At 33.7% G+C, this 26,972-nt stretch overlaps 1 protein-coding gene across 34 annotated transcripts in view; it reads left to right on the forward strand.

Moving 5' to 3' along the window:
- NRXN1 (neurexin 1) overlaps positions 1 to 26,972 on the forward strand; it is a 703,785-nt gene that overhangs the window by 45,421 nt on the left and 631,392 nt on the right. For 25 of the 34 annotated variants that reach the window (XM_068675787.1, XM_068675785.1, XM_068675788.1 and 22 more), the window contains exon 3: positions 24,586 to 24,603. The exons of the other annotated variants lie outside the window; for them this stretch is intronic. In XM_068675787.1, coding sequence (XP_068531888.1) covers positions 24,586 to 24,603 — 18 coding nt within the window. The remainder of the gene's footprint in view (positions 1 to 24,585; positions 24,604 to 26,972) is intronic. 34 annotated transcript variants of the gene reach the window in all.

Genomic DNA, 26,972 nt, shown 5'->3' on the forward strand with positions numbered 1-26,972 from the left:
CTGACCCAGAAATCTAGGAGAAGAGATTTAAATGAGGGCTGTTATACACCATGATACATAGAAAGCGAGGAGCCAAATTTATGCATTTCAATCATTTCTCCTCTGAAATCAAACCTGGGAATGCAAAAATGGCAATAGAAATGGAAGTAAAAGCAATACTACTGAGCATGAAATTAATCAAGGCTGGCAAGCTTGTCAATTTTATAGCACACCTTCCGGAAGCATTTACAATGCTAATACATTTACGTAGAGAGAGACTTGTGATTTTAAAAGCTGCTGTGTCACACTTCACTTTCACCAGAATGCAGCAATCCCTTGCCAATATAGACATATTGCTCAGCATAATGTGAAATTGCAAATCAGCTGGACACATCCACATGTAGTCAAGCAGAAAGGCTGTTTGTTAATCAATATGCTGAGCAGCTATTAAGAAGAGAATGCTATATGACACAGGAAAAAGCTGGAAATTGATCTTCCTGATAAACAAGCTTTTCACAAGTGAATATGTGAAAAGCAGTGTTGGAATCTACATGTGTCTTTTTTTCCTCTCTTTCTGTTTTTGTTGTTGTTTTTAAAGAATGCAATAAATGCCATTGAATGCAATAAAATTAAACACTTAACCTCTTTGCTGCATACTACCACTGTTCCAAAGTGTGATCAAACAAGAGATGCTCTATAAAACAGAAAAGCTTGACAATGTAAAGCTATGCAGCACAATCAAAAAGTAAGAGCACCATCACCTGTCATTATAGTCTTTGGCCCATTTTTTTATACTTATACTTAAAAGTTCCCAAATATACTTCCCTCAGCAGCATAGAAAATAAATAATGCATCCAAAGCCTCTCATCTTAGTATTTGATTTTTATCTTTAGCATTTGATTTGAATTTTATTTGTGTACCTTCAAGGAATGATATGCTGGTAGAGTTGTGTTGTAATGACTTGAGCAGAAATAATGTCTTTCGTCTATCTGTCTTTGCTGTATATAAATCCAGAATAAGGTCAATATCACTTTATAGAAGATGAACTTTACTTCCTTTACGTTATATTTCCTTTTCTTCAGGAAAATGTCTCAATTTCTGTTGTTAAGAGTGAAGTACACCAATGTTTAATTCTCATTTCCTTGTGAAAAAGTTGAAGTGGGAGTGATTCAGGATTCCCAAACTGTACAAACTTGAACAGATAAAAGAAATGTCATAAATTCCATTTACCAATTCTATTTGGTGTATGTGTACTTAAATGATAGAAGAAAGGGGAAAAAAATTCTACTTGTTTGGAAAATGCTTCTAGCTAATTAGATTGCAGAGCAGCCATGCCAAACAGTTAAACACTTGTACATTTTAATGCAGCATTTGCAGAATACTTATTTCTTTTGGTGCGGTTTCATTGAGCAGAAAAGGGTTAGGTATTTTTGTTAGCTTGTTAGGTATTTTTTAACAAGGCATTTTTTCATTAATAAGGTCAGTGGGTCAGCGGATTAAATTGAAGTGACTGTTAAAAGTTGTATCATAAAATTCAAGAAATCTTCCTGTTTGGAAGAAGATGGGCTACATTGTGGGCTTAATTGTGCAGACAACAATAATTGTGGAGATTTATGTTACATTATTTATTTCTTTTTCTCTTATTTCGTACAATGTAATAATTCTAAAAAGCCTGTATGAACCTTCACAGTAAGAGCTACTATATATTTCTATAGACATTTATGAGCTCTGATAACCTCTAACATCCACCAGCAAGTAGATATTTTCTCCAGATTTCACAGTATTTCCTTTATATTTACAGCTCTCTCTCTCTGTTGATTTTTTTTTTTTTAATTCTGTGCCGAGTTTCTCAAACACCACTGAATCTTTCTTAGTACAGGAAATAACTGCACGATTCCCTTCTGTGTAATGCTTCTCAATACAAAGCTGTAAACTATATGCGCACTGCATAAAGTTGTTTGTCTTTCATATTTTTTCCAATAACAGGTTTAACTTTCCCTTATCATATACTATAAGAAGCCATTTCCATTTCTGTTAGTGGTGCTAGATTAGATACTAATCCAGTATGAAAACTATGGTCATAGAAAAATGTCTTTTGAATTCAGTGATCTTTGAATTAGATTACTTATGTCTTGATATTTTTGTTAAATAATACTTTGAGTTTATTTGCTGATACCTTTTTCAGTTATCTTTATTTGCCTTAGTAATTACAATAAGTTGTAATTATTTTGGGGTTTATTTAATACCAGTGGTGTAAAGGGGTTATCTGAATCCTGTGCAATTTCTGCATAACCAGACATAAAGATTATGTTGGAATTAAATTAAGTTTCTGCAAAGACATCGAGAGTGCAAAATTCATTTATAAGTTTGCACAGATGAAACCAGAGGCACAGTCTGCATTATAGCGGTGTGCCATTGCTAATAATTAATAGAAAGAGAAAAATTGATTGACTACAATTCTTGAGATTGTAGTCTGTGTACTGCCAGGCAGGCAATTATAAAGGTACCCTCCTTCTTATGAACAAAACAGAACTAAAACAATACTCAATGTAACAGTATCATCATCACGTCATTCTGCAATATATGAAAAATTGCTTAGGGTGAACACAAGATTTTAGTTCTTTCTAAATGTGTGACTCCAGGTGAATTTTAAAATAAGATAAATCAGGAGAATGTAGGTAAACCAGCCTTGCTTCCAGGTTTTGATGTATATGTTTAATTAGCCATCAAACTGCTAAACAATCTTACTGCAGTTTGTGCAGGTTCTTTATTCATAGGACTGTGAACAGGAGAAAAAATGAACTGCTATTTTTATCATCAGACAAATGAAATTAATGACAGGATTGATAAAGTTACAGTAGGCAGTAGATAATGCTATGTTATATTTCAAAATAATTATTAATGTTACAAAATCATATTAAAGTTATACTTCTAAGATTAAGGACAAAAACGTTATGAAAAGATGAGTAAGTTTTCTTTTCTTTATGATTCCTGAGATGCTTATGGTAGCTTGTATATATTAAACTGTTTGAAGAAGAGAGGCTTTATAGAAACATAGATAGATACATATTTATAGGAACACTGTTCAGTGTGAGCTTTGTAAGAAATTCAATACTGTATGGTATTTCTTTCACGTGTGTGACTGGTATAAAATACAATCGTATTAATTTAGTTTTTCTGTTTGTTCCTGGAGTGTTATCTAGAACTGTAACTAAATTTGGGGCTTGTTGAATTGAAGCAGAAATGAAACTTGTGAGCTCTGTGAAGAACTTCAGGTTTTAACACTTGAAAATAAAGATGTTGAAAGGAACCAGCAGTACAGCTTTATAAGATATGCAATGCCTCTGATACTCAGCAGGTTTTATGGCTGTGAAAAACAGTTTCATACAAACAATGATTATCTAAGACTAGTTTTTCATACCAGCCTCCTCTCTGAGTTATATGCCACCTAAATTCAATGATTTAAGAGGCACAGAAAAAGCAAGACCTTCAAACCTGTTATCGATACCTCTTCATTCTCTTGACATAGCTGCTTCTTTCCTTCTTCCCCAGTATGATCATATTCTGTAGATCTTTTTGACGGTCATTGTGCGTATTTCAAAGTTATTAAAAAAAAAAAAAAAAGATTTTTATTTCTCAGCATTTTTTCCCATGGTGCTAAAGATTCTATAAAAACGTTTCCCTTGTATTTTTTTTTAATGTTGTTGAACAAACCCATAAATAGATAGCTAGATAGGTAGATAGATAAATAGATTAATAAACAGTCTTCAAGTTCACTTTTAAAATTCTAAAAGTGTTTTCTATAATCAAAATTATGTATTTATTCGATGGGGGCAAATACTTTAAGGAACAAACACAGGGGCAACAAAATGTAAAATACAAATTTTTACACATTATTCTGATTATGTGGAAGTTTTGTATCAACCTGTATACTTTCTAATTTGGTTTAACAATCTATTATATCATTCAAATGCATAATTAAAATTAACCTGCAGTTCATGTTAACACAAAAGAAATCAGTTAGAAATCTAATGAGAAAATATTTGGATCTATAGATTTTCCTTGTTTTCTTCTAGTCATAGGTAAATGAAACTATGTTTTACATCTTAGTATCTTCATTTGTAAGGTGGGCCTGATATGGATTGGTTTTAGTTACTGCTCCTAAAATATGTTCATGCCCCCTAATAATGCTATACAAGAATTGTTTGCACATGGAAAATATTACAGACCTTGATGTTAAGCTGGAAAAGACAATAAAACAATTACTCTCCTTAAAAGTTGCAAAACTTTGCAACTTTTTTTTTTGCATCTAAAAGTTGCAAAACCAGCAACATTTCCCTGCAAACATTTGAAACTTCATCTTTGATCTGAAAAAAGGAAATTGTCCTTTGTACTTTCTGTAAAAGACTTGTTTTTATTTTGCAGAAGCTGTGTCTCAAGCTAAAGGCCAGAAACCTTATTTATTTGCCTACTATTTTTGATCAGAAACTATACATATGTTGAAAAGAGCAAACTAAAAGCTTCCAATAATACTTTTGAGATGTTTGCTAAAGAAACCTTTGACATTTTACTTAAGCTAAAAAAGTGAAAGACATATAATCTTTGTAGTTTAGAGAGCAAATGGTTGAAAGATAGTATTAGTAACAAAAAGTATTTTCCTGTTCATAATGCTGCTAGTGTGGATGCAGGACAAACAAAAAGCTAGGGAATTCAAGCAGAGTAAGAAACAATACGTGACTTGAAATTTAGATAATCCAAGGCTGAGTACATAGACTGGTTTTGGAAGAAAATGGAACTGGCTCAAACTATAAAGTCTGGTGTCTATCAGATAGATAGACAACATTCTAATTCTGATGTGTCTGTTTAACATTTTAAGAGAAAAGAATAGTCCTATAAGCAAGCAGCTTTCTGTTAAGAGATGTAGATGATGGTGAAAAAAAAGCTTCCATTTCCCCTCACCACAGTGTTGAACATTTCATCCCCAAAGAAGAGTTTCAGGCTTTTTTTTTTTTTTTTTTTTTTCCCTTCATGATGCTTGTAAAAACAATAATACACTTGCAATAAGGCTGGAGAATTACTACATTTTTTTCTGTCTCCTCCAATGATAACATTTTTGGGGGGATGAACATCAGTGCAACCATCATCAGAAATGTGGCCTATAGATGTTTTGTCTGTTACTCTGCAGCCTATTCCTCCAGTTTTTGATGCTCTGTAGAAATATAGACATTCTAGATGAATTCCTAAATAAACTTCAGATATGTAAAGTAGCTATGACCTTAGCTAACAGGGTAATTGCCATACACAGAAATATACAGAATATGTATTTAAACTATTTTGCGATGCAGTGTCAAATGAATAACATAAAACAACACTTTTTAAAGTGGAACAGAATAGAAAAATATGCACAGCATTAAATGATATAGGACCATATAGCTCCATTCGCTTGTAGAGGAACTGAACTGGTATCAAAGTTTCCATGATGTCATACACAACTGATAAATGGCCAGTAGCATTGAATTTGTAAGGAGAAATAACATGATAATAACTGAAGACACTCTAAGAGGTAAAGGTAGTAAACAAAACACTTTTTCAAAATGTGTAACTTTCAAAATACATCTTTGGTGATTTATTTTATTTTATTTTATTTTATTTTATTTTATTTTATTTTATTTTGCCAAATTGTACCAAACTTAATGGATTAAAAGAGTAAAGGAAAGAAAAACAGGGTTTCTGAGAAGAACAACACAAATTTGGCAACTAATAAGCCTGATTCTGCTGAGCAACTAAAATATGTATTTTCTTGTTATTTGAAGAAGAAACAGAAGGCATCATCTCAGAGACAGATACACTTTCCTGTGGGAAAGAAAAATGTCAAAAGACGTTGCTGATATGCTGGAAAAGACAATAAAGCAGTTACTCTATTTGAAAGTTGCAACGCATTAGACCCAGGTGAATTTCATACCACAGTGCTGAAGGAAATAGCAAGAAAAACAGTTAAAATATCAGATACATGTTTTGATGATTTCAAAACTCATAAGAACAAGGTATCTTATAAAGGCTATCAACTTAACTATGTGACATTATATATAGCAAAACATTAATATCAAAGAAAGCAAATAATTACAGTTTAAGGAGCAACGTATTATTTTTTTTCTCTAGTAACAACAGCTAGCTGACTTGCTGCTCCCTACTGTCCCAAACTATAATATTGATTTCCAAAAATCAAAAAGCTCAATTTTAACATTTTTTCTTCTGATAGCTTTTGCCATATAATGTATGCCTTTCAGTAAAAGATTCAGCACACCACAAAACTTTATTAAAAGTTTAGCAGATGTCTAATGCTTATTGAAAGCAATATAAAACTTAAAAATCTAAACACCTTAACTGTGTGGTTTCACATGCTCTAGCAAAATACCAATTTCTACATTCTTGCAAGCCTGCTTCAGAAATTGCATTATGAGCTAAGTACCAAGATCACCAGAAAATCTTGTCCTCTTAGACGTTAAACCAAACTTCTGGCAATGTAAGTAAATCTCTGCCTGTAGATGATGAAATCCTTTTGGATGAACTGATTGCTAGAATCAATTTTTTTTATTCAAAAATCATGAAGCAATCTATGATATTTTAGAATTACACTGAGACATAAATATTGTCAGTAATGAACATCCAGAGAAAAACTTTTAATATCCACATCTCCATTTGTGAACTAAATAATTATTTCATATGTAATACATACATAAACTCCTGTAGCTGCTATGTGCCAAAACAATGATGCTTTTTGAAGTACAATCTACAGAAAAACTATGAACACTTTAGTATAAAGATTAATTATGAAAAAAATAATATTTTTAGCAAACTTAGTTTACTGTGAATGTTGACAAGCAATTGATTTGCCTGTTCTTTGAACTTCTATTTTTCCATGTAAAGTTAGACAAATGTTTTTATAGGACAAAAGAAAGAACTAAAATATGAATATGAAAGGTAAATGAGTGAATAAGTCACGTGTAATCTTATAAAAACACTCTTTTTTAGATGAATTATAGAAATCTTTAGAAAAAAAGTAAAATTTAGAATGCACTACCTACATGTTATTTAGTTTTTTCATGCTTCTGGATCAACCAAAAAATATGGTATAATTACTTAGTACATAATTATCCTTACTGCATATAATAAAGCATGTATTGTCTATACAGAAATCAGCATACTTTTCAATGCAAGCAAAATTTTTCAGATGGGTAAGCTGCCTGTGTTACTAACTTTATTAGAGATATTTCTTGATGTCAATACATGTGGTAAATGCATGGTCTTAACTTTTTGGAATTACGAATCATGTCTCATAGTCTTCCATCTAACACATCTGTTGTGAGTTTATCGCAGCCAGCACTAAACAGCACTAAACACCCTTGCAGCTGTTCACTCACTCACCCTCAGAAGGATGGGGATAGTGTAGGAAGAGAAAAAGTGAAAAAACTCAAGGGTCAAGATAAACAAGTTTAATAAGTGGAGGAAAGAGGGGAAAAAATAATAATAATTAAAAAAAAAAAAAAAAGTGATGCAAAGGCAATCACTTACCACCTCTCAAAGGCAGATTGATAAGTCTCCAAGTTACATTTGAGACATAGCCTCCCAGTTTTATTTCTGAGCATGATGTTATATGGAGTATCCCTTTGGCCAGTTCAGGTCAGCAGTCCTGACTGGTATGCTCCTTCTTTGGTATCCTCCTTCTTGCCTATCCCCAGCCTGCATGCTATGGGGGCAGAGTAAGAAAAAGAAAGCTTTGGCACAGTTCAAGCACTGCTCAACCAGAGACAAAACATTGTTGTGTTACCAACACACTTCTAGTCATGAATCCAAAACACAGCACCATATGGGCTATTATGAAAAAAGTTAATTCCATCCCAGTCAGACCCAGCATACCACTACCGTATTTATTGGTAGGTCATGTACACAAGTACTTTCGCTGGCAACCAATTCATTGCACAGTGTAAAATGCAATACATTTTTACTGCCACAAATTAAAGTTTATCAATGCAAATTCAAAAGGCTCTGGTCAAATAGCAAAATAAACCATCTCATTATTGGCACTTCATCCTTAGCTTCCTTATGTGCTGTAGGACTATCTTGAACAGGCATTTTAAGCATTTAATACAAAAATGGTATATTCTTTACATTAATCTTATTCAAGACCTTGCTGTCCTTGTTGTAATACAAGAATTGGCACAATCTGATGAACTGCAGCTTGATACTTAGGAGATTACTGGACAGAAACAATCTTACCTCTCAAAGGATGTTTCCTTTGAGAACCTGTTTAAAGGTTGATGTTGTTTTAGAAGGCTGGAAGAGTGGGAACATAGTGCCAGATGTTAAAATGGCAAGAAAGAAAAGCCAAGTCTAGCTTGTCAGCTTAGCTTTAATTCCTGGAAGATTTTGGAGCATATATTCAAGCAAATGATTTGTTAGCAGCTGCAAAATAAGGAAGCAATGAGCAATAACAGACATGTATTTGCCAACAAATTGCATTAAACCAATTCTACAACAATTTTTACAGACTGGCAAGAAGCAGTACGTCATGCATTCTGAAAAATGTTTCAGCACTAACATGATATTCTCTTATGCAACTAGGAAATCTTGGGTTAGATTAAATTTCTAAATTGCTACTAAACTACATGCAAAGTTGGCTGGATAGCTGTGCGAGCTGTCAGTAATTCTTAGTAAAGTGAAAGGACAAGCCAACCACAGGTGTCTTTTCTGGAATCCTGGAAGAATCAGTTCTTTTTTTTTTTTTTTTAATCAGCCTGGATGGTAGAGCAGAGACCAATTTTACTAAATCTGCTGTAACACAGAAGGAAAAAACAGCATACTCAAGAACAAGTTTTGAATTCAAAATCAGCTTGACAAATTAGAGAAAAGGACCAAAAGACTGGCTGAAATTCTGTGGCAACAAGAGAAAGGAGCTAGGCATGGGAATGAAACACACTATAACATGCAAAAACACATTATAGAGAAAAACTGATGAAATACTGTTTATTTGGAAAAGAATCTTGGAATCTGCCTGTACCACATTCTGAACAGGGAACAGCAAAGCCATTAAGTTTTCCATCTAAGAAGATGAACAAGAACAAGAACGAGAACAAGGACAAGGACAAGAATAAGAAGAATTAGAGTTGCATACCTTACAGGAAAAGTGACTAACGGAGGACCTGATACCAAAGATCAAGTTTGTAAAGAGGTGGTGTAAGAAGCAAAGAAATTATCTGATCTTTTATACCCATGGTGCATAGGAGAAAAAATAATGGTGTTTAATTGCAGCAATTAAGAGTCAGGAAGAACTTTCTAATGCTAAGAATAGTGAAAAACTGATCTGGTGGGAGTGGGGTGTGGAAGATAGATAAATGATAGATAAAGATAAGATAGATAAACTATGTCTCTGGAATGACAGAGACAGAAAATCTTTCTGGATGGTTCTGTTTTTTTTTTTTTTTCTCATGATTTTAGGATTTCCTTCTCTTCATAATGACATTAATAATTACACTTAAGTATTCCGGGAACAGAGTAAAAGATCCTGCTTAACATCTGGTTGATGGCTACAGAATGTTGTCGTCCAATACAGTAAATGTCAAAGATCAAATCTACTAGTAGTTGTAATAATTTATACCTGATCCTTTGAAGTTTAATATAAAATGTTAGCCTTCCAATTAGAAATAGTGTTTGTTGTTGTTATTCTTGTTTTTCTCATTCTCAATAGTTGGAATGTGGGAAAATTCTACTTGTTTCTACTTGGGTGAACAGCAGTAGTTGAGGGCTTCTACCTGAATGTGTTACTAGAATGAAGGAGGGAAGGAAGGAAGGAAGGAAGGAAGGAAGGAAGGAAGGAAGGAAGGAAGGAAGGAAGGAAGGAAGGAAGGAAGGAAGGAAGGAAGGAAGGAAGGAAGGAAGGAAGGAAGGAAGGAAGGAAGGAAGGAAGGAAGGAAGGAAGGAAGGAAGGAAGGAAGGAAGGGTGGGTGGCAGTTAAAGAGAAGCAGCTATGGTGCTGCTTCTCTGTAATGTTTAGAAAACAATAGGAAAAAAAACTGAAAAAAGAACCACCACCACCACCAACACCATATTTCAGTTTACTTGGTTTGAACATTACAGGACCATTGTTAGCCTGGGAAATGGCAGAATGAAATCTGAAACAGCATAGAACTTTTTTGAACCTTTGTTGCTTCTCCTGTCTTCCCTCTTTAGATCCTATAGTGAGATAAAGATGCAGCCTGTTTTTTAGATCCTATCATGAGACAAAGAACTAGATGAGAAGGTCTATGCGAATTGTTTGTGTTTACGTCTTTCATGGAGTGGCTTGATGCTATGGTACATGATGTTATTGCAATTAATAATATGTGGTGATGTTGTTGTTCTGGTTGCTTTTTGAAGACCCTGTAGTTTGGACCCAACTGAACTGAATATTTCTCTTCCTTATTTCTCTCCTGAGAAAATTTCTCTTCATATATAACAACATTTCTTCTCTATTACGCTTGATAAGAAGAGATTTTTTAACTTTCCTCTTGGTGGAAAAAAAAGTAAGTCTTATTTATTTTCTTATGTTTGCCATTTTGTCCTTCATATTAAATCTACAATTCTTTCTACAGGAGACAGAAAGACAAATCGTAAAAGGGAAAGTCTGCAAATAAATTAAATTGGCACGTGGAGGCATTTCCTAAAAATAAGTACATTTATCTAGAGTGCGGGAAGATACTGATCTGTTTCTTTCTTCTTTCTGTCCTGCTCATTGACAGCAACAGAGTTGCTTTTTGGTATGATAAAATAAATAAATAAATAAATAAATAAAAATTGTCTAAATACAATGAAGAACAGCCAGAATTCTTAGAAGATGTAAGCATAAGATAGTAAATTACTTCCATGGACACTTACCCTCCTTAGTTGCCTAACTGAGTAAAACAAGGAGTTCACAAATTCTCAGCACATTCAGCACTGCATATTCTTTTCTACTCAACAACAACAACAAACAAACAAACAAACAAACAAAAATATTTAGAATTAATTCCACTATCTGAAAGATCACAACAATTTTCACAGGTGTTATGGTTTAGAGAAGCAGCATTATATCCAATTTAAATATTTCTGTTACAACACTATATGGCTCATATGATGCCTACATAGTCTGTCATAAACAATGAAGTCACCTACCTTTAGACATAATATTGTATGTCTAGGCCTATCCAAGTGTTCTATATTTGGCTTTATACTTCAGTTTTCCTGAATCAAATTAAAATTCCACTATAGAGTTTTCCTCATCTCAGGAAAGTGGAAGAAGTTGTAGAGACACACATTCACTTGAACTGAATGACCCTCATATCAATCATAAGCACCATTTGGGCTTGCATGGAAACATCAACTACTGAATTTTCTTTCTGCTTCATGGAGGCATTTGTTTGTGTAAGCCACCAAGGTCCTTCTATGAAAGATGCTATAGAATCATAAAAAGGTTTTATTGCTTTACAAAGTGTGGATACTTCATCAGTGAACTAAAAAGATTTCTACCTGCAAAGATGTGAACTCAGTGCTCTGAGGCTGAGTACATAGAATCACCTGAAAAGGGAGAATCATTTCCAGTGATTAACCTGAAAAAAAAGAAAAGTATTGTAAGCAGAATGAACAAAACTTAGCCCTGGGAAGAACATACTTAAGTGTTTTTGTTTTGTTTTCCACAGAACAAAGTAGTTAGTTCACCTGTAAAAGGTGATTGGCAACAAAATAAAATGCTTTGTTTTAATACTCTTCGCATTATTTACTAGGACTCTATACTAGGACTCCACATTAGAGTCATGGTGTAGGTGTGGCTCACTGTAGCAATCAAGACCCATATCTTTCTTTGATATTTCTTTACTTGTGAATCACCGTTTCCATCTTTTTCATAACATCGTAGCTCTGCAATTCTTTTTTTTCTTTTTTTTTTTTTTTTTTTTTTTTTGTGAGGGGTGACTCTAATGTCTCCAATGGATGAAAATGCTTTCTCAAGAATCTGTTTTTTCAAGGTACTGTGTAACCTCTGCATGCTTTTTTTTCATTGGTTTTTTTTTTTTTTTGGGTGTGTGTGTGTGTGTGTGTCTTCATATATACGAATTTTAGAATATGACTGTGCTAGAGTATCAGAGTCTATGAAAGGATATTTTGCATCCCTGTAGCCACAGGAAAGTAGCAGCATGCAATGTAATTATGTATTATATGTAAGATCACATTCACGTTATGTCTTCTAGAGAGGGTCCTGATCAGCAAGGTAACATGTTTTATTTTAATATACAGTTCATCTATTTCAGTGTTCAGTTTCTTTAAAATATTTTTCAAACATCTATTAAATTAGCTATGTAATATTTTGTTCAGAAAAGGAACATATACAAATAACTGTATTTGTTGATGTTGCACTGGAAATGTGGGCATATGGATTTGCTAATTTTTTAGTGAAAAGTGTGCTTGCCTAAGCTACTAATCTTGTGTGGTCTTGATTCCCGTGAACATCTCTCAAGGTCAGAGGGAGATGCTGATAAAGACTGAGGTCAATAGTACATACTTAATGCTATACTTCCCATGGCAGAGCAACCTGACAAAAATATATTGTCTTGGAATCATTTTGTCTAAAAGTATTATTTTGTCATGACTGTCTATAAGTTAATTCTGTGCTTTCCAAGTCACCCAAGTGCTTTTTTTAACAATTGCATAACAATTGCATGCGAGTTATTACTCTGCAATGGGTCTAATTTTTATCCCTGGATATCAAGCTCAACTAGTGAAACCCTCACTGGTAAACTGATCTCCAGCTTTCCCTTATAGCTATCAATCATTCTTCATGAATTGTGCTAGAAATACAATCCCAAAAAGATTTTAGCTGGTACAGATGGTCACAACCATGTTTATGGTTTGCACAGAATATATTTTTGAAGGAAAAAAAAAAAAAAAAAAGGCAATTATACGGTTATTTTGCCCGGGTCTTGAATTGCAACTCATTTCTGAAGAGATCTGTCAAAAAAAGCCAACAAACAACCCACCTTGAAACAACTTTTTTCACTTGACCATGAAACATACTCAAAACAAACTCAAAGAGATATACAGGAATATGTCTGAAACAAAAGTATTTTTTCCTTTAAAAGGCTCCAGTAAATAGTTCAAGAAAAATAAATTAAAGAAATTTAAAGAATAAAGAAAAAAAAGTCTCAGATGCTTTATAATGGTTCATAAAATATTTTTGGATGGAATGACTCCTGGAAAAGTAGCCAGGGTCACTGAGACCCATGACATTGTGCTGAGTAAGTTACACTAATTCTTAGACACTCCGTTGTCCCAAAGAAATTGCTATTCTTCTTTTCCCCTTCTTTTTTTTTTTTTTTTTTTTTTCCATTCTTATCCTTCTTCTAATCCTTCTTCTCCTTGGTCTTCTTCTCTTTCTTTTTGTTCTTCTTCCTGTTTTCCTTTTCTTTCATTTGCACTTAGTTCTTAGATTTGCTAAGGAAATTGCCAAAATCCAGGAGGAAATGCACAATTTACATAATTGAAGGGAGTAACTGATACCAAAATATGTGTCACTGTTGCACAAGAGGGAGATTAAGCTCTCTATGTAAACTTTAAACTTTAGGCCCCAATCCTGTAATCTCTGAATTCAGTTGCAAAATTCCAATTGACCTTAAATTCCCAGTGGCACTGTTACTTCATTTCAGAGAATACAGATCATGTTATTCCTACATGGTGAACTTCAGTTTTCCTTTGTACGTATCAGTTTTCTTCCAACATGTGTAAACCCTATTCTTTAATTTCTTTGAAAATTTATTTTTTTCTGCTTTTAGTTTCAGGAGAAATCAGGACTTAGAAAGCATGTGCTGTTTCTACCCAAATCGAGTCTGTACTCCACTCTCCACTCTTGCCGTTTGACTTATGTTCTTACTGTTGATGACTGTAGGTATTTTTTACAATATTTCAACAAATTAGAAAAAATAGCCAGACCTGAAGGATACCTTTTTTTTTTTTTTTTTTTCCTAAATGTTTTTCTCCTTTTTTTATGCTCCAAAGTGTTTGTAATTGAATGATCCAATTTTAAGACAGCAATTCCAGTTTCAAATATATGTATAAGAGTTTAAACCAAAGATTTGAACTTATATTAAGAGACTTAAAACCAGTCTCCATATATTTGAAGTAACTCTCTTGTCTCAGTAGAATTTTACATAACCATATCTTTCCTCTGAATCTTAGTTTTCCCATTTCATGCTCAGTTCAATCAATTTGGATGAAAAATTTATATGACCTATGTTAATAACTTCACTACTGTAAGTCATATCTAAATACACAGGTATGTAGGCATTCACAAATAGAACATATGAAGGTGATTTCCCTGTGATTTCCCAAGATTTTCTGTGTGGCTTTTATTTCATCTTACAAAATACTGGTTTGGACAAGCAGTGTTGGTCTAATCTATAATATGCAGCTTGGTGAAGCAACAGCTATACACTAGAGATGACACTAAGCTTGTTTTAACTACGATATAAACCCAGATCTTGAAAGCATTGTGGTAACTTCCATTACACTAAAAGCTATTGATTAGAAATGCTTCCCTGGCATAAGAGTAGACTCAAACTCATAGAGTGCCAATGATTGACCATGGGAGCTCAATGGGAGCTGCACATGCTAAGGAGCAGCCCAGCATAAAGCCATGAAAATCAAGGAGCAATCCAGGTTTTAAACTGTATGAAAGGATTTATATCCATCTGAACGGGTTCTAAAGAAGATCCCATTAATAAGAACCATTCCTGTCTAAGTTTTTTATTCCATCTATTTTTTTACTACAACTTTATTTGGTTTTGACTATATGATTTTACACTTACCAGACTATATATTATTACTGAAGTCAGAAGAAGCATACATTCTTTTCTTATTTATTTATTTATTTTTAATGAAGGACTCCTATGTTTTTAAAGTAATTCAATCATGGTGTTTTTAAGGCATATCTTTAATGTGTCTTTTAAATACATGTGGATATAATTGATATAAGATGTAAGACAGTAATAACAGCAGAGTTGTTTAAAGGCTATGCTAATGCTCTAACCAGAAGATGATGTATTTTAAATATTTGCCCCATGACAGAAAACTATGATAACTCACTATAATAATGCAGACTGGATGAATAAAGATAGCTGTCAGTATTGAATATTAAGAGGTACATGCAAAGGGATAAAGTAAAACACTTTAAATCTTCATATTCTAAACTACTTTTGGAGACAAATGCTTTTTTTGGGAAGGGAGAGTTAGTTTGTTTTAATGGAAGTAGAATATGGTGACTGTTACACATGCATTGTAAGCATATTATGGGAAATATGCTTAGAATTTATCTATTTATTATAAGTAAATGATTTACCAGCATTAGACATTCTTCCTATTGTATACTTTTGGAATAAGTATCTATTTCTAAAAGTGAGAGGGCATTTGCTATAAGCTGTGAAGATTTGAATTAAAAAAAAATAAAAATGAACAAGCACTTTTTAGCTCGCTATATGAAGAGTCTCCACAAATAACTTACGGTGTTAATGGCTTTTGCATATTTTTTTTTGTCTTTCGAATCAAACTAATTATAGAATGACAGTACCTTGAAACATTTTCTTTAAACAAAGGAACATACAATTTCAAAATCCTATTAATCCATATTGCCTTTTCAAGTTTCTTAAGCATCTTCATATGCATTAGTCATTGCTTTGTTGAATTGTAAGATTTTTCCTGAAATTTTGTTACCTATTTCTGTTCCTTGGCATGCTATGACATTTTGTATCAGTATTGTTTTAGTGAAGTAAAAATGTTTACTATGTTGAATGAGAAGATTGCCCCTGTTTTAGTTTCTGTATATATTAACAGTTGGACCATCGCACACCATTTATTGCTCCCTATGTTGGCTGTGTTCATTACATTTATACATTCTTTACATTGCATAGTACAATTACTATGCATTACTATATGAATGAATGTGCGTATGTGTATGTAGGCTATCTATTCAATATATACACAGACGCCCCTTGCAGGCAAGAAAGTCATACCAATTTCACCTTGTTTAAATACAAATTTCTCTCTTAGTAGGTGGTTAGTGGCTTAGGTTAGTCCTCTGTTCCATAATCTTGATTGAAAAAAATATGCAAGAAATATTTGTGGTTTGTTTGGGAGTTCTGTTAATTTGATTAAGTACATAGGTTATATGATACATGATCCTTGCTTTCATGATTATAATTCCGTGAATTGCCTAATGGCATAAATAGTCTGCTGGGGAGAAATTTTAATTAAGGTTTAGATGCTGGAGTTTTGCCACTTTGGGAACCTCAGAATTATTCCTCCTCTCTATGAATAAAAAGTGGAAGGCAGGTGATTTATATGTTCATTTTAATGAAGGAACTAATATAATTGATTCTGATAATGTTTTAGCCCAGAAATAGATCTTTGATAAAGAGTCCTACACTGATTTTTCCTTGATGCCAGCCACTGTGTGATTCTAAGCAATTTGCTGTATACAGAAGAGCTGACAATAGAAAAGAAATTTTCATTGTCAACATGTTACTGTGATGATGCAAAATGATATGTAGTTTTAGCAGAAGAAAGTAAAATAGGTAAAGATTAGCACTCGAATATATATCTGAGACATACCTTTCAAAAAGGAACAAAGGTAGCAAGGAATACTTCAAGAACTATGTATATTGATCAAACTGTAAGGTAGCTCCAACTTGATTTGTGTTCTTTTTATAGATGTCGCCAAAGCGTGACCGTCTTGAAAGATCTGCTAGCAATATACATTTTATTTGTCCAGTTCTGAGATAAGAACAGACATAGACAAGAAAATTAGTGTAGCTAGACATAATATGCATACCATCAAGGTTTTGCATAAGCATGTCAGACACAATATCTCCTTGTTGGAAACTGCCTGTTTCACCAATTCTAAACTAACACTGTCAGGTTTGTTGCATCACTTAGAAGCCTTAGAAGAGTTACAATAAATATATTTTTATGCTGAGAAAATAGCTGGCGAACTAATTCATATCAAAGTGCTTAATGAAAGCCAAGCACCATTCTAAAGCATCTGTTTCCCAATTGCAGTGTGTATGAGTACTTTGTACACACAGAAGCTCAATCCAATCATTCACACACCTACAGAAAAGACACGTTGTTATTCAGTTCATGTAAAATCCATGGAGGAAATTTAAAAATTTCAATTCTTACTTCAGCTAAGGAAGAACAGATTTTAATTGAAGAAATATTGATCTTAATTCTAAAATTTCTTGTAATTAAATTATTTTCATTACACTTGTTGGCTAATTAATCAGCATTGAAATGCTGAATTAGGATAGAAATGATTGTAGACTAGTTCAGGAGAAAATTAAGTTCAGTTCTGAAGAAAATAAAACACGAGAAACACATTTTGCTCATGTGCAGTCACAGATAGCTGCAATTAAATATTAACTTGATGTCAATTAAAAACCTTCATTACAGCCTTAGGATTTCCAGAGTACAGCTCCACTCATGTCAGAGGAATTTCCTGTTTCAACTAGTAGAAAGTTTGTTCTGTACCATTTTAAAGGCTTCCAAACGCAGGTTCAGTTCAGTTCAAATGCACAAAATCAATCTTAACAGTAGATGAGATTTCTGATGATTACCTAAAGAACTATACAGCAAAGTGATTTCAAATATTGTTACTGTACTTTTGTGTACAGTGCATCTTCTATATTTTCAGCTACTAATTCTGAAGAACATTTCATCCCAAAGTATCTTAAGCTGCTTGTGTTAAAATCACAGCATCACTGATAGCACCCAAGCATTTCTCATTTCCTGCATACAGTAAAAGACAGAGTAAAAATATAAAAATATGTGCAGCTTTGCATGGTTCCTATTAATTTTGGTGTTCTATTAGTGTAACTAGGCACAATGCTGCCATCTGGTTGGAAAAAGCCCTATGCTGTTTGTCCATTTTGCAGCATGTCTACTGTCTGTCCAGCAAATCCTATTGTATTAATGGGGCTAACAGATCAGTTTTGTTGAAAGGATGATTGGACAGGGATTTGATTTCATCTGATAGTAATTTAGGCTAGATTTTTTAGCCTCTTGTGTAGATGTAGTTGACTACAAAAAGCACAGAACAATAGGGAATCAGATTTATTGGTCTATTTACTGCTCTTATTTACACGTAAAAAGTCACAACTAAATCTGAACAAATCTTGATTCCTCACTTAAGGAATTGTTTTCTTAAAGAAGTTCTACAAATAATGTATGAATTTTTCAAATTATTTTCAAAACAGATATTTGTAAGACAGAAATCCCTTTGTCATCCTGCATCACTCTTATAGAACATAATTTGTTTGCTACTGTTACTCTCTGCCAGACTGAACAGTTCACTCTCTATGAAAGGTTTTGATTTGGATATCCTGAAAATACATTTTTTGTGCCATGTACGTGGCAGGGTTAAGTTGGAGAAGATCTAAAGGACTAATAATAGCACTAGGAAGAAAAGATGCATTATGATAAGATGCAACCATGCAAAGCTGACCGTATACAGGCAGTATTTAATTCCAGTTAGCGTGTCCATTCTCCATGATAGGAAATAAACTAGTGATTGCTATTAAGATGACTGAAAGCACAAATCAAAGTGTAAAAATCCCAGAGATTTTCAATGAAAACTTAAAGTTTCCAATCCAGAGAAATAGTCCAAGAGGCTATATGGAAAAAGAATAAACAATAAACAATATCATATTACTGGGCTAAGTACTTAGATTTACATTGTATTCAATTTTCTGCTTGTACATAAAAATTAAAGCATTTTCTGAAATAGCATTAAAACACGGAGGAGGGAGTGTTTCTTTGACTTGCCTTCACTTGCACAGATAACTTATTTATTCTTTCATTATATCCATTATTAATATTACTAAATTCAATTGTAAAAAGACTTTTGATTCCACCTTTGATTCCTGGTTGTAATTACCGCAGCCATTACACTGATGCAAGAACATTTGTCTCAATGACTGATGGAAATTACTTTAAAGCACTGACAGATTGCAAGCAGTTCTGAAGTTTAGTACATATGAGACTAGCCAGACCCATTTGAGAGAGGAAAAATTCAACTTTAATGAGGTGGCAAAATAAGGCCAAATTCACATTTCTTGGGACTGTAATATAATTAAAAAGACATCATTTTTACATTTACATCATAATCTCTCCCCTGAGTCAGTACAGGTTTATTTAGAATTATGGTACAAATTACTAAAATGAATGGACAAGTAACTTTCTAAAAGTGTCACTGCTGGGAAGCACTTGAGAAAAATGAAATAAAGGTATCACAGAGTTTTTAATTACTGTAACTACATAAAAACACAAGTCCACTCAGATGTGCAATATCAAAAACTGTGTAACAGTAAAATAACCATAGATTAACAGCATTAAATGAAAGCAATGCCAAATAATTTAACATTTAATATGCTTTTGTTGGGACAAGATAAAAAAGTGATAAAGGTGCATAGAAATCAAACAGCAGAAAAAGATACTGTGTCAGAAAGAGTGTTAATTGTGTCTTGTTGGTTTTGATTCTGTTTGTCATCTGCAGACTCTGGAGAGGGTATTAGGAAATGTTACAGCATGTAAAAGTAAATTGGGTGTGGGGTATTTTCCTACAGGGAACATTGGTAACAATTTGAATTATTTTTGTCGCCAGTCATATTTGAATTCTTCATGGGAAACATATGTCATGACTGTTGCAAAGGATGCAGAGATTGGTTCTGAGAAAACAATTTATTTGAACATTTTAGTATTTTACAGAGTGTCGGAGTTTTGCTGTTGTTTATATTTGGTATCTGTTCTCACTTTGCTACAGAGAATTAATAGATTCATACAAGTTATGGCCAGAATGGACTGTTATGGAAATATTAACCTGATCTCTCAAATGGCAAAAGGCAGAACTACTTCCTGTGATTCCAACAGTGTCACCCAAAAGTGTCTGATTGAGACAGATTCTGTTAAACAAAGGCTCATCTTAAGACTTGAAAGAATTTCCCAGTATTCCCATTTTTTTTTTGTTGTTGTTAAAGTTTTTATTTTACTTTCAGTTTGAACTTTTCTGACTATTGATCCCAGCATTTGTCTGGTTGAAAGGACTTCCAGATATCGAGTCTTTTTTGCTTCATTGATAGTTATAGACTGGTTTCAAGACACCTCTTAATCTTGCCTTTCATATATTCAATAGATTGATCACCATACGGCTTTCATTTTAAGACACTCTTGCTGAGTTTTCTGAGTTTTTTAGTGCTGTAAATGACTGTGAGAATTGTTTTTATTATTTTCTGTAACCTATTCATTTTTCACGTCCTTTTAAATATATGAACACTGGAACTACACGCAGTAATGGTTTTAGTTACGCCACAAAATGTAATATCATTTTCTATTCGTGTTCATTATTTCTTTGCCTATGCATGCAAGACTTGCAATGCTGCCCTTAGTTGCAGCTTCACACTAGGAGCTCATCTACAGTCACTTAACTAAAATTTATTTCATTGTCATTGCACCTGAAGTACAGAGCACTCTCCCAAAATGATAGCCTCATCTAGTAAATTCACAGATGTTAGTAGATTTTACAGAGGTGTGCTGCATTTGAGCTAATGTCTTTGTCTTTTACAAAACTGGCAGAAGTTTCTAATTTGCCCTGATGATCCTCAGATTTAGACTCTTCCTCATTTTTGGTGAACATGGGTTATCTGTGCTAATTATATCAGACCTTTTACCTAAGTTTAGTACAGAGTACATTCCCCAAAAGAAGGGATCTTCACAGAGATGTAGATAGAAAGTGGAGCTAGAACAGAATTAAATTCCTTTTACTCTGAAATTTCCCTCTTCCACCAAATAAATAAATAAATAAATAAATAAATAAATTTAAAATATAGTCCCTATTATATTTCTACCCACTGCACTGGAAGGTACCCTGAGTGGGTGTACCCAAAGCTGTATGGAGTCTGGGCAAATCCATTCACTTCAGACCTAATGGAGCCATTCTCTCAGTCATGTGGAAACACAGAAACTACTGGGCCTTTTTCCTTAGATTCAGTTAGATTTGAAAATTTTGTGGATGGATCCCAAATTTGGTTCCATAAATGCCAGCTATAGGAAATAATCCTCCCCTATTTAATTTTATTTCAGGCTACTTCCTCACTATTCCTGCTATTGAGTATCTTATGAAATTTCATAGACATTGTCTGTGGTATAATTCATTGTTGTCAAATATTATTGAACTGTAATTCAAATATGGAAAAAAAATGCTTTAAAAATACCATTTCTAATATGCTATCTTTATTATGTTATTTCTAGAATGATATTTTTGTAACTTCATAATACTAACATATTTTTTTCATCTGTTTATCATGAGCATACTGCTCTTTTATAATTGTCAAGACAAATATTGTGCTCTGTGTGTGGATAAGGTATAAATATTTTAGGAGAATAAAATTGTAATAGCAGGAAAAACAAAACATATGAGCAGTCAGTTATTTTGTAAAAGAATCAAGAATTCCATGAAGCATCACCAAATGTTAAAATGATTCTTGAATTAATAAAAGCATCCTATAAAAACATGGTTCACATCACTGAATCAGGGTAATAGGCTAACATAATTGGATTGCATTGGGCTTTTGTTGCAAAAAAAAAAATATGGAGTAGATTCTGCTCTCATCTCAGTAGGAACAGCCTGGGACAACTCATCCAAAGATAATAGCCAGATTCACAGCCTGTGTAAGCGTAAGTTCTACTGATTTCAATAGTGTCATGACAGATATAAGTGAACTGAATATTTGGCTAAATATGTGAAGTCAACAGAATACACCAGTAGAGCTGAGAGCAGAATTTGGCCAAAGGAATTAGGTTACAAACACAGAGAGTAGCAGTGCAGTTTAGGATTGTTTTTGGCAGAGGGGAGGGGGGGCAGTCTAGGAATTAAGTATTTGCAGTGGATAAATTCCTCTCTAGCTCTTCATCTAGCTGAATGCAACATGAAAACAGGATTTTTCATGTCTAGTAGAAATCAAAACAGTGATGAGAAAGTTACCTGTCTGGCTAGTTGACTGGTGGCTGATGGAGGCTCTAAGGCCGTTCTGCATCTCTACTGTTGCATTGGCAATCTCTTTTAGCCTCTCACCTCATACCTGGGCTGTGCATTAGTGGAGATCATTGGTAGGATCTGTTGGTGCAGAAAAGGCTAAGAGCCCTCTTGTGTGAATGCTTGTGACAATGAGGACATGGCGTGTCTTGTATCAAAGCCTTTGTTTCCACCAATGCCAACAGAGTTGCTCAGTAGAGACTAAGGTCCTCCAGGGTGGATGTATGTGGACATGGATAAACTGTGGGTGGCTAAATCATCAAAAATAATGGGAATGAGTAACACAGCTCTACTTGCTTCCAGTTACGTAAAGTTTACACCAGTGCAACTCTAATGACGTAAGTACAGGTACTCTTGATTTAAATTCATGAGTCACTGAGGAAATTTTGCTCCCTCTAAAATGCATACTTATAACATTGATAGTGTACATTGCTTTCAAAGAGTTTGTTTTTTTTTTTTTTTTTTTTTAAGAATGGCTTGAGGAAGTGAAAAAAAAAAAAAAAGCCAAAGTTAGAATTTGGGTCTTCTGGCTTCCTCATCTCTACTTAGAATGATAGGCCATGCCAGGAAAAGGAGAATCAGGAAAGTAAGGCAGACTGTAAGCTATACGTGACAGGATATAGGACAGTGATATAGGACAGCACAATGAAATACCTTCAATAAATAATGTCAAGTTCTAACGTAACATAAAAAAAAAAAAAGCAAAACAAAACACACACACACACACACAAAAAAAACCAACTTGGAAAGTACCGTAAAGAAGCCTAACAAAATATTTTCTTAGATTGCAGATCTGTTAAAAAATGTGTGATTTATCCTGACAACAACATGAGGAGGAATGAATTTTCATTGTTGTTTCCTAGTATGTAGGGATTTGGCCATATCTACATGGTATTATTCACAGAGCAGGAATTCAGCACTTTTAATTTTCTTTAATTTGAAATGTTTTGACAATTTAATATACTATCAGTTAAAAGTTTAATCAATCAGACATTTACGGGAAGCTACTCAGCTAGTGTAAATCTTTCTGGTGCCAGAGCCATCAACAAAGACATGCTAATCAGTGCTAAGAATATACCCGTCATATAAAACAAAATATACTAAACGTTCTAACTAGGTGAGTTTAAGGATCTGGTGCTGCCTGTTACATTGTGTTCAGAACTCTCTGCTTGACTTCAACATCATGAGCCTTTTAGCATGTTCATGCACTGATTTTAAGTAATAGTAATTTGAATAAAATGTGTCCAACAGAATGTTATTGCAGTATTGATATTACAATATACTGCAGCACTGAAAACTAAATGAAGGAATTTGGAGTTTCCCCATTTCCCCATTTCTTTGTTGTTTTTGCACCATCCATCTCCTTGACTTCTATGTTGTTTTTCCTTTCTTTTTTTTTTTTTTTTCCTTTCTTTTTCTCTCTCCCCTGGGATCTCTATGTACTCACTACCATCCTCTCCTCAGTCAAAATTGTTAAGGGCAACAAAGATGTACTCCCTCAAAATCATCTACTTAGTGAAGGAGTTGTGGAGTACAGACACTAGCATGAATACTAGGATATTGAGCCTGCTTCTTAACTTTGAATTCTGTTCACTTTACTAGCTGAGGCTCAATTCCTAGTCCCTTCTTACTGTGTCAGCTTTAGGGGAAATTTCTTTCCTGTGCCACCTATTGACATGCAGTTGGGGATAGGAGGCCAAATTATTGCAGCTTTTACTTAGGTAAAATATCCTCTGATCTTGTCTGGGGGCAAAGCCCATGTCTGAGGTTGCTGTGGCCTTTGCTAGCTTTGTAACAGGCAGCGATCTTACTGACTTTTTAAGATGTGTATGTTTCTGATGCAGACAAATGTTGTAGGACCTGATTCTATGTACAACTCTGAGTAAGACCAAATGGTTGAAGTGGCAGTTATTGCACACTGGATTCCTAATGTGACCCATTGACCAGAGTGAGTGCCCTAGTAGTACAGGATCAGCCACACTACCTGCTGTAACATCTTCACATTGTATTGTATATCTTGTTATCTTGTTCTATCTGTTTAAAATCATCTGCTTCATACAGGTCATTAAGGGAAATTCAGAATGGGAAAGTAGAAGCAAATGATCTTAGAATCTCTATCAGAAATGACTGATGGTTTTAAAATATGTAACTATAAAAACCTTGCAAGATGATCCACTGATTAATGAATAATAATTACTGAACTTGCAAGGAGCTGCAATAAATCCTGTAAAAAAATTGGCACTTTGGAAAGAGCATTGTTTTATTTCGTATCATGTAAAGGTTGTTAAATAGGGGAAACACTGCTTCCCTGGTGCTTTTGTTTTTCCTTCTGGATTGTAGCAATGGAGCACTTGCATGTTGTGTTTGATGCCTTGCATGATGAAGACATGCAATGGCAAGTTCCAGTCTGCATGCTGCTTAATGAATGTTTTCCTTTTCTCTCCTTCCCTGTTATGTGCTTACAGAAGACAACTATGTAGAAGGTGGGTGCTTTCTACCTTATTTTCCTAAGCTCTTCTTTTTCCTTTTTGTTTAGTGGGTTGTTTTTTTTTTTTTCCCTTATGCTAAATGTTATAAAAGTACGCATAACATTCAGTACGGTAAGTTGCATTTTTTAATCCATAAAGGTATACAAGATTTTTAAATAAGTGTGATTTATTTTTCCATACAGAACACAAGCAAAGACTCGTTTTAATATTGGACATATTTATGTAATTCTAGAATATCTCCACTGAAACGATGGGATTTATATGTGTAGAATCATAGAATGGTTTGGATTGGAAGGGACCTTAAAGATCATCTAAATCCAACCCCCATGCCATGGGCAGGGATACCTTCCACTAAACCAGGCTGCTCAAAGTCCTATCCAACCTGGGATGCCTGATATCAACCTCATGTGACTGATACCACTCTTTGAAGTCATTCAGGAGTGATGAAGAAATTACAATTTTTTCTCAAGTTCTGTATGAAAAATGCTTCAAGAAAATATACTTTTCTTCAGTGTGGAACACGAATCCTCCTTGTGAGAATATAATGCATGTTAAATACCTATAGTTTAGGAAAATGGAAAGTGCTTTTCTCCTTAGTCTTGCTTATTGTATTCTCCTTTACAGCACAAAGTTTTAGGAAAAAAGTTTATCTGTCTAACTTTTCAACATAATGTACTCTGCCTTTTGGAATTTGTACCAGAAGAGGCATGTGATTTTAATAATAATGTTGGTATGTAAGCAAGGTCCTTTAAGACAGTATGTCACAGGGCAGTGGAAACTAAAACACAACATCAACTAGCCTGAATATTGGTAAGTATGTCTATTGGCTGGTAAAATATCTGAGTGACTATATTTCATGGTTGTGATGGCACACAGATCAGTTTTTGCTAGGAATCAATACTGTCCTTTTGCATATAAGCCAAAAGGTGCAGGTGCTGTTTAAAGTACAAGTACTTTAAAAATCTGCTCTGGGCAAAGTCTTTGCATACTGCATAAACAAATATTTCAAAAATGGTTTGATGGATTTAAACTGTATAATAATTTCTATTTGTTTATTTATTTGGATAGTTTAAACACTTTTTTTTTTTTTTTTCTAATAAAGAACTTTGTAAGCTAGCACGTATGCAAAGTGACTGCCCTGATATGTCTTTGACCTAGGGTCCTGCAGTAAGACACTGTGGGGCCTGAGTTTATTCAGGATTCAAGGCTCTTTGGGCCACTGCAGTTCACTGGCAATTTTCTTGAAACAACTGGAAGTATCAGTACTATATTTCTCTATGCAACTGTATTCAAAGACAAAGTGAGATTTAGTACATACATGATATGCAATTTTATTTAAATACATGGAGTAGGAGAGAGAAAATTTAAACTGTTACAATGCTTTAATTGTGCACTGTCAAGCACATATGTATCTGTACAATTTTCTCTTCATTGTGAAATTAAAATATATTCAACAATATTGGGATAGGAATTCTAACTTAGAAACATAAAAACATAGAAATAAGTACTTAATTTTACATTTGACATATGCATGAAATTCTTAATGGTGTCAACATGAGACTCAAATGTGAATTAGGATCAGTACAACTAGATAAGGAAGTTAAATTTAATTTCACATATTCTTTTATGTACAACAGTACAAGATAAACCCTGGATAATAGTTAATCCAGAAGTTACCTGAATCTAATTCTTAAAACTGCTCCTTTAAATGTATTCCAACACAGGTCTAGATACTAATGCATGCATTAAATTTGCAAAAGATGCTTATCTAAAGAGTGGAACCATGGAAAGTGTATCCAAAGCAGAACTATCTGAAAAGTGAGCTATCACTTTTCATCTTTGAATTCTGTGAAATCTGTGCATCTCCCTGAATTAGGCTACATAAGAAAAGAGAAGGATTTAATATTCATAAATTTGCTGGTGTGAAAAAGATATATTTTATTCATATTACTAAAATTGTGCTAGGGTTGAATATGTTCACCGCAAGTTTACCATGTTTAAATTTTTCTTTGGCCTGTGCTCTGCATGGAACTCAAACACAAGGTTATGAAAATAGACTATCTTCATGCTGTTTTCCCCCGTGCCCCTTAACTTTGACCTTTTGGTGCCAAATTCAGTATAAAAATGGAATGGATCATACATGCATACAAGAGGTATTCCTACTAAATCTTGAATTCCTAATTCACAAAGAAAAGACTTTTATCATTCTGCTTATGAAGTAACGGTGCACAAATGAATACTTTTAATGTATAGCATGCCTATATGTGGCTCATTAAGGCTAGATCTTTCTATAACTATCCATAGTGGTTTTCTCTATTATAAGCACACAATCATATTGGAAATCTAGCAGTGGTTGTTGTCAT

This window comes from Anas acuta, chromosome 3, assembly GCF_963932015.1.
Source record: "Anas acuta chromosome 3, bAnaAcu1.1, whole genome shotgun sequence".
NCBI lineage: Eukaryota > Metazoa > Chordata > Aves > Anseriformes > Anatidae > Anas > Anas acuta.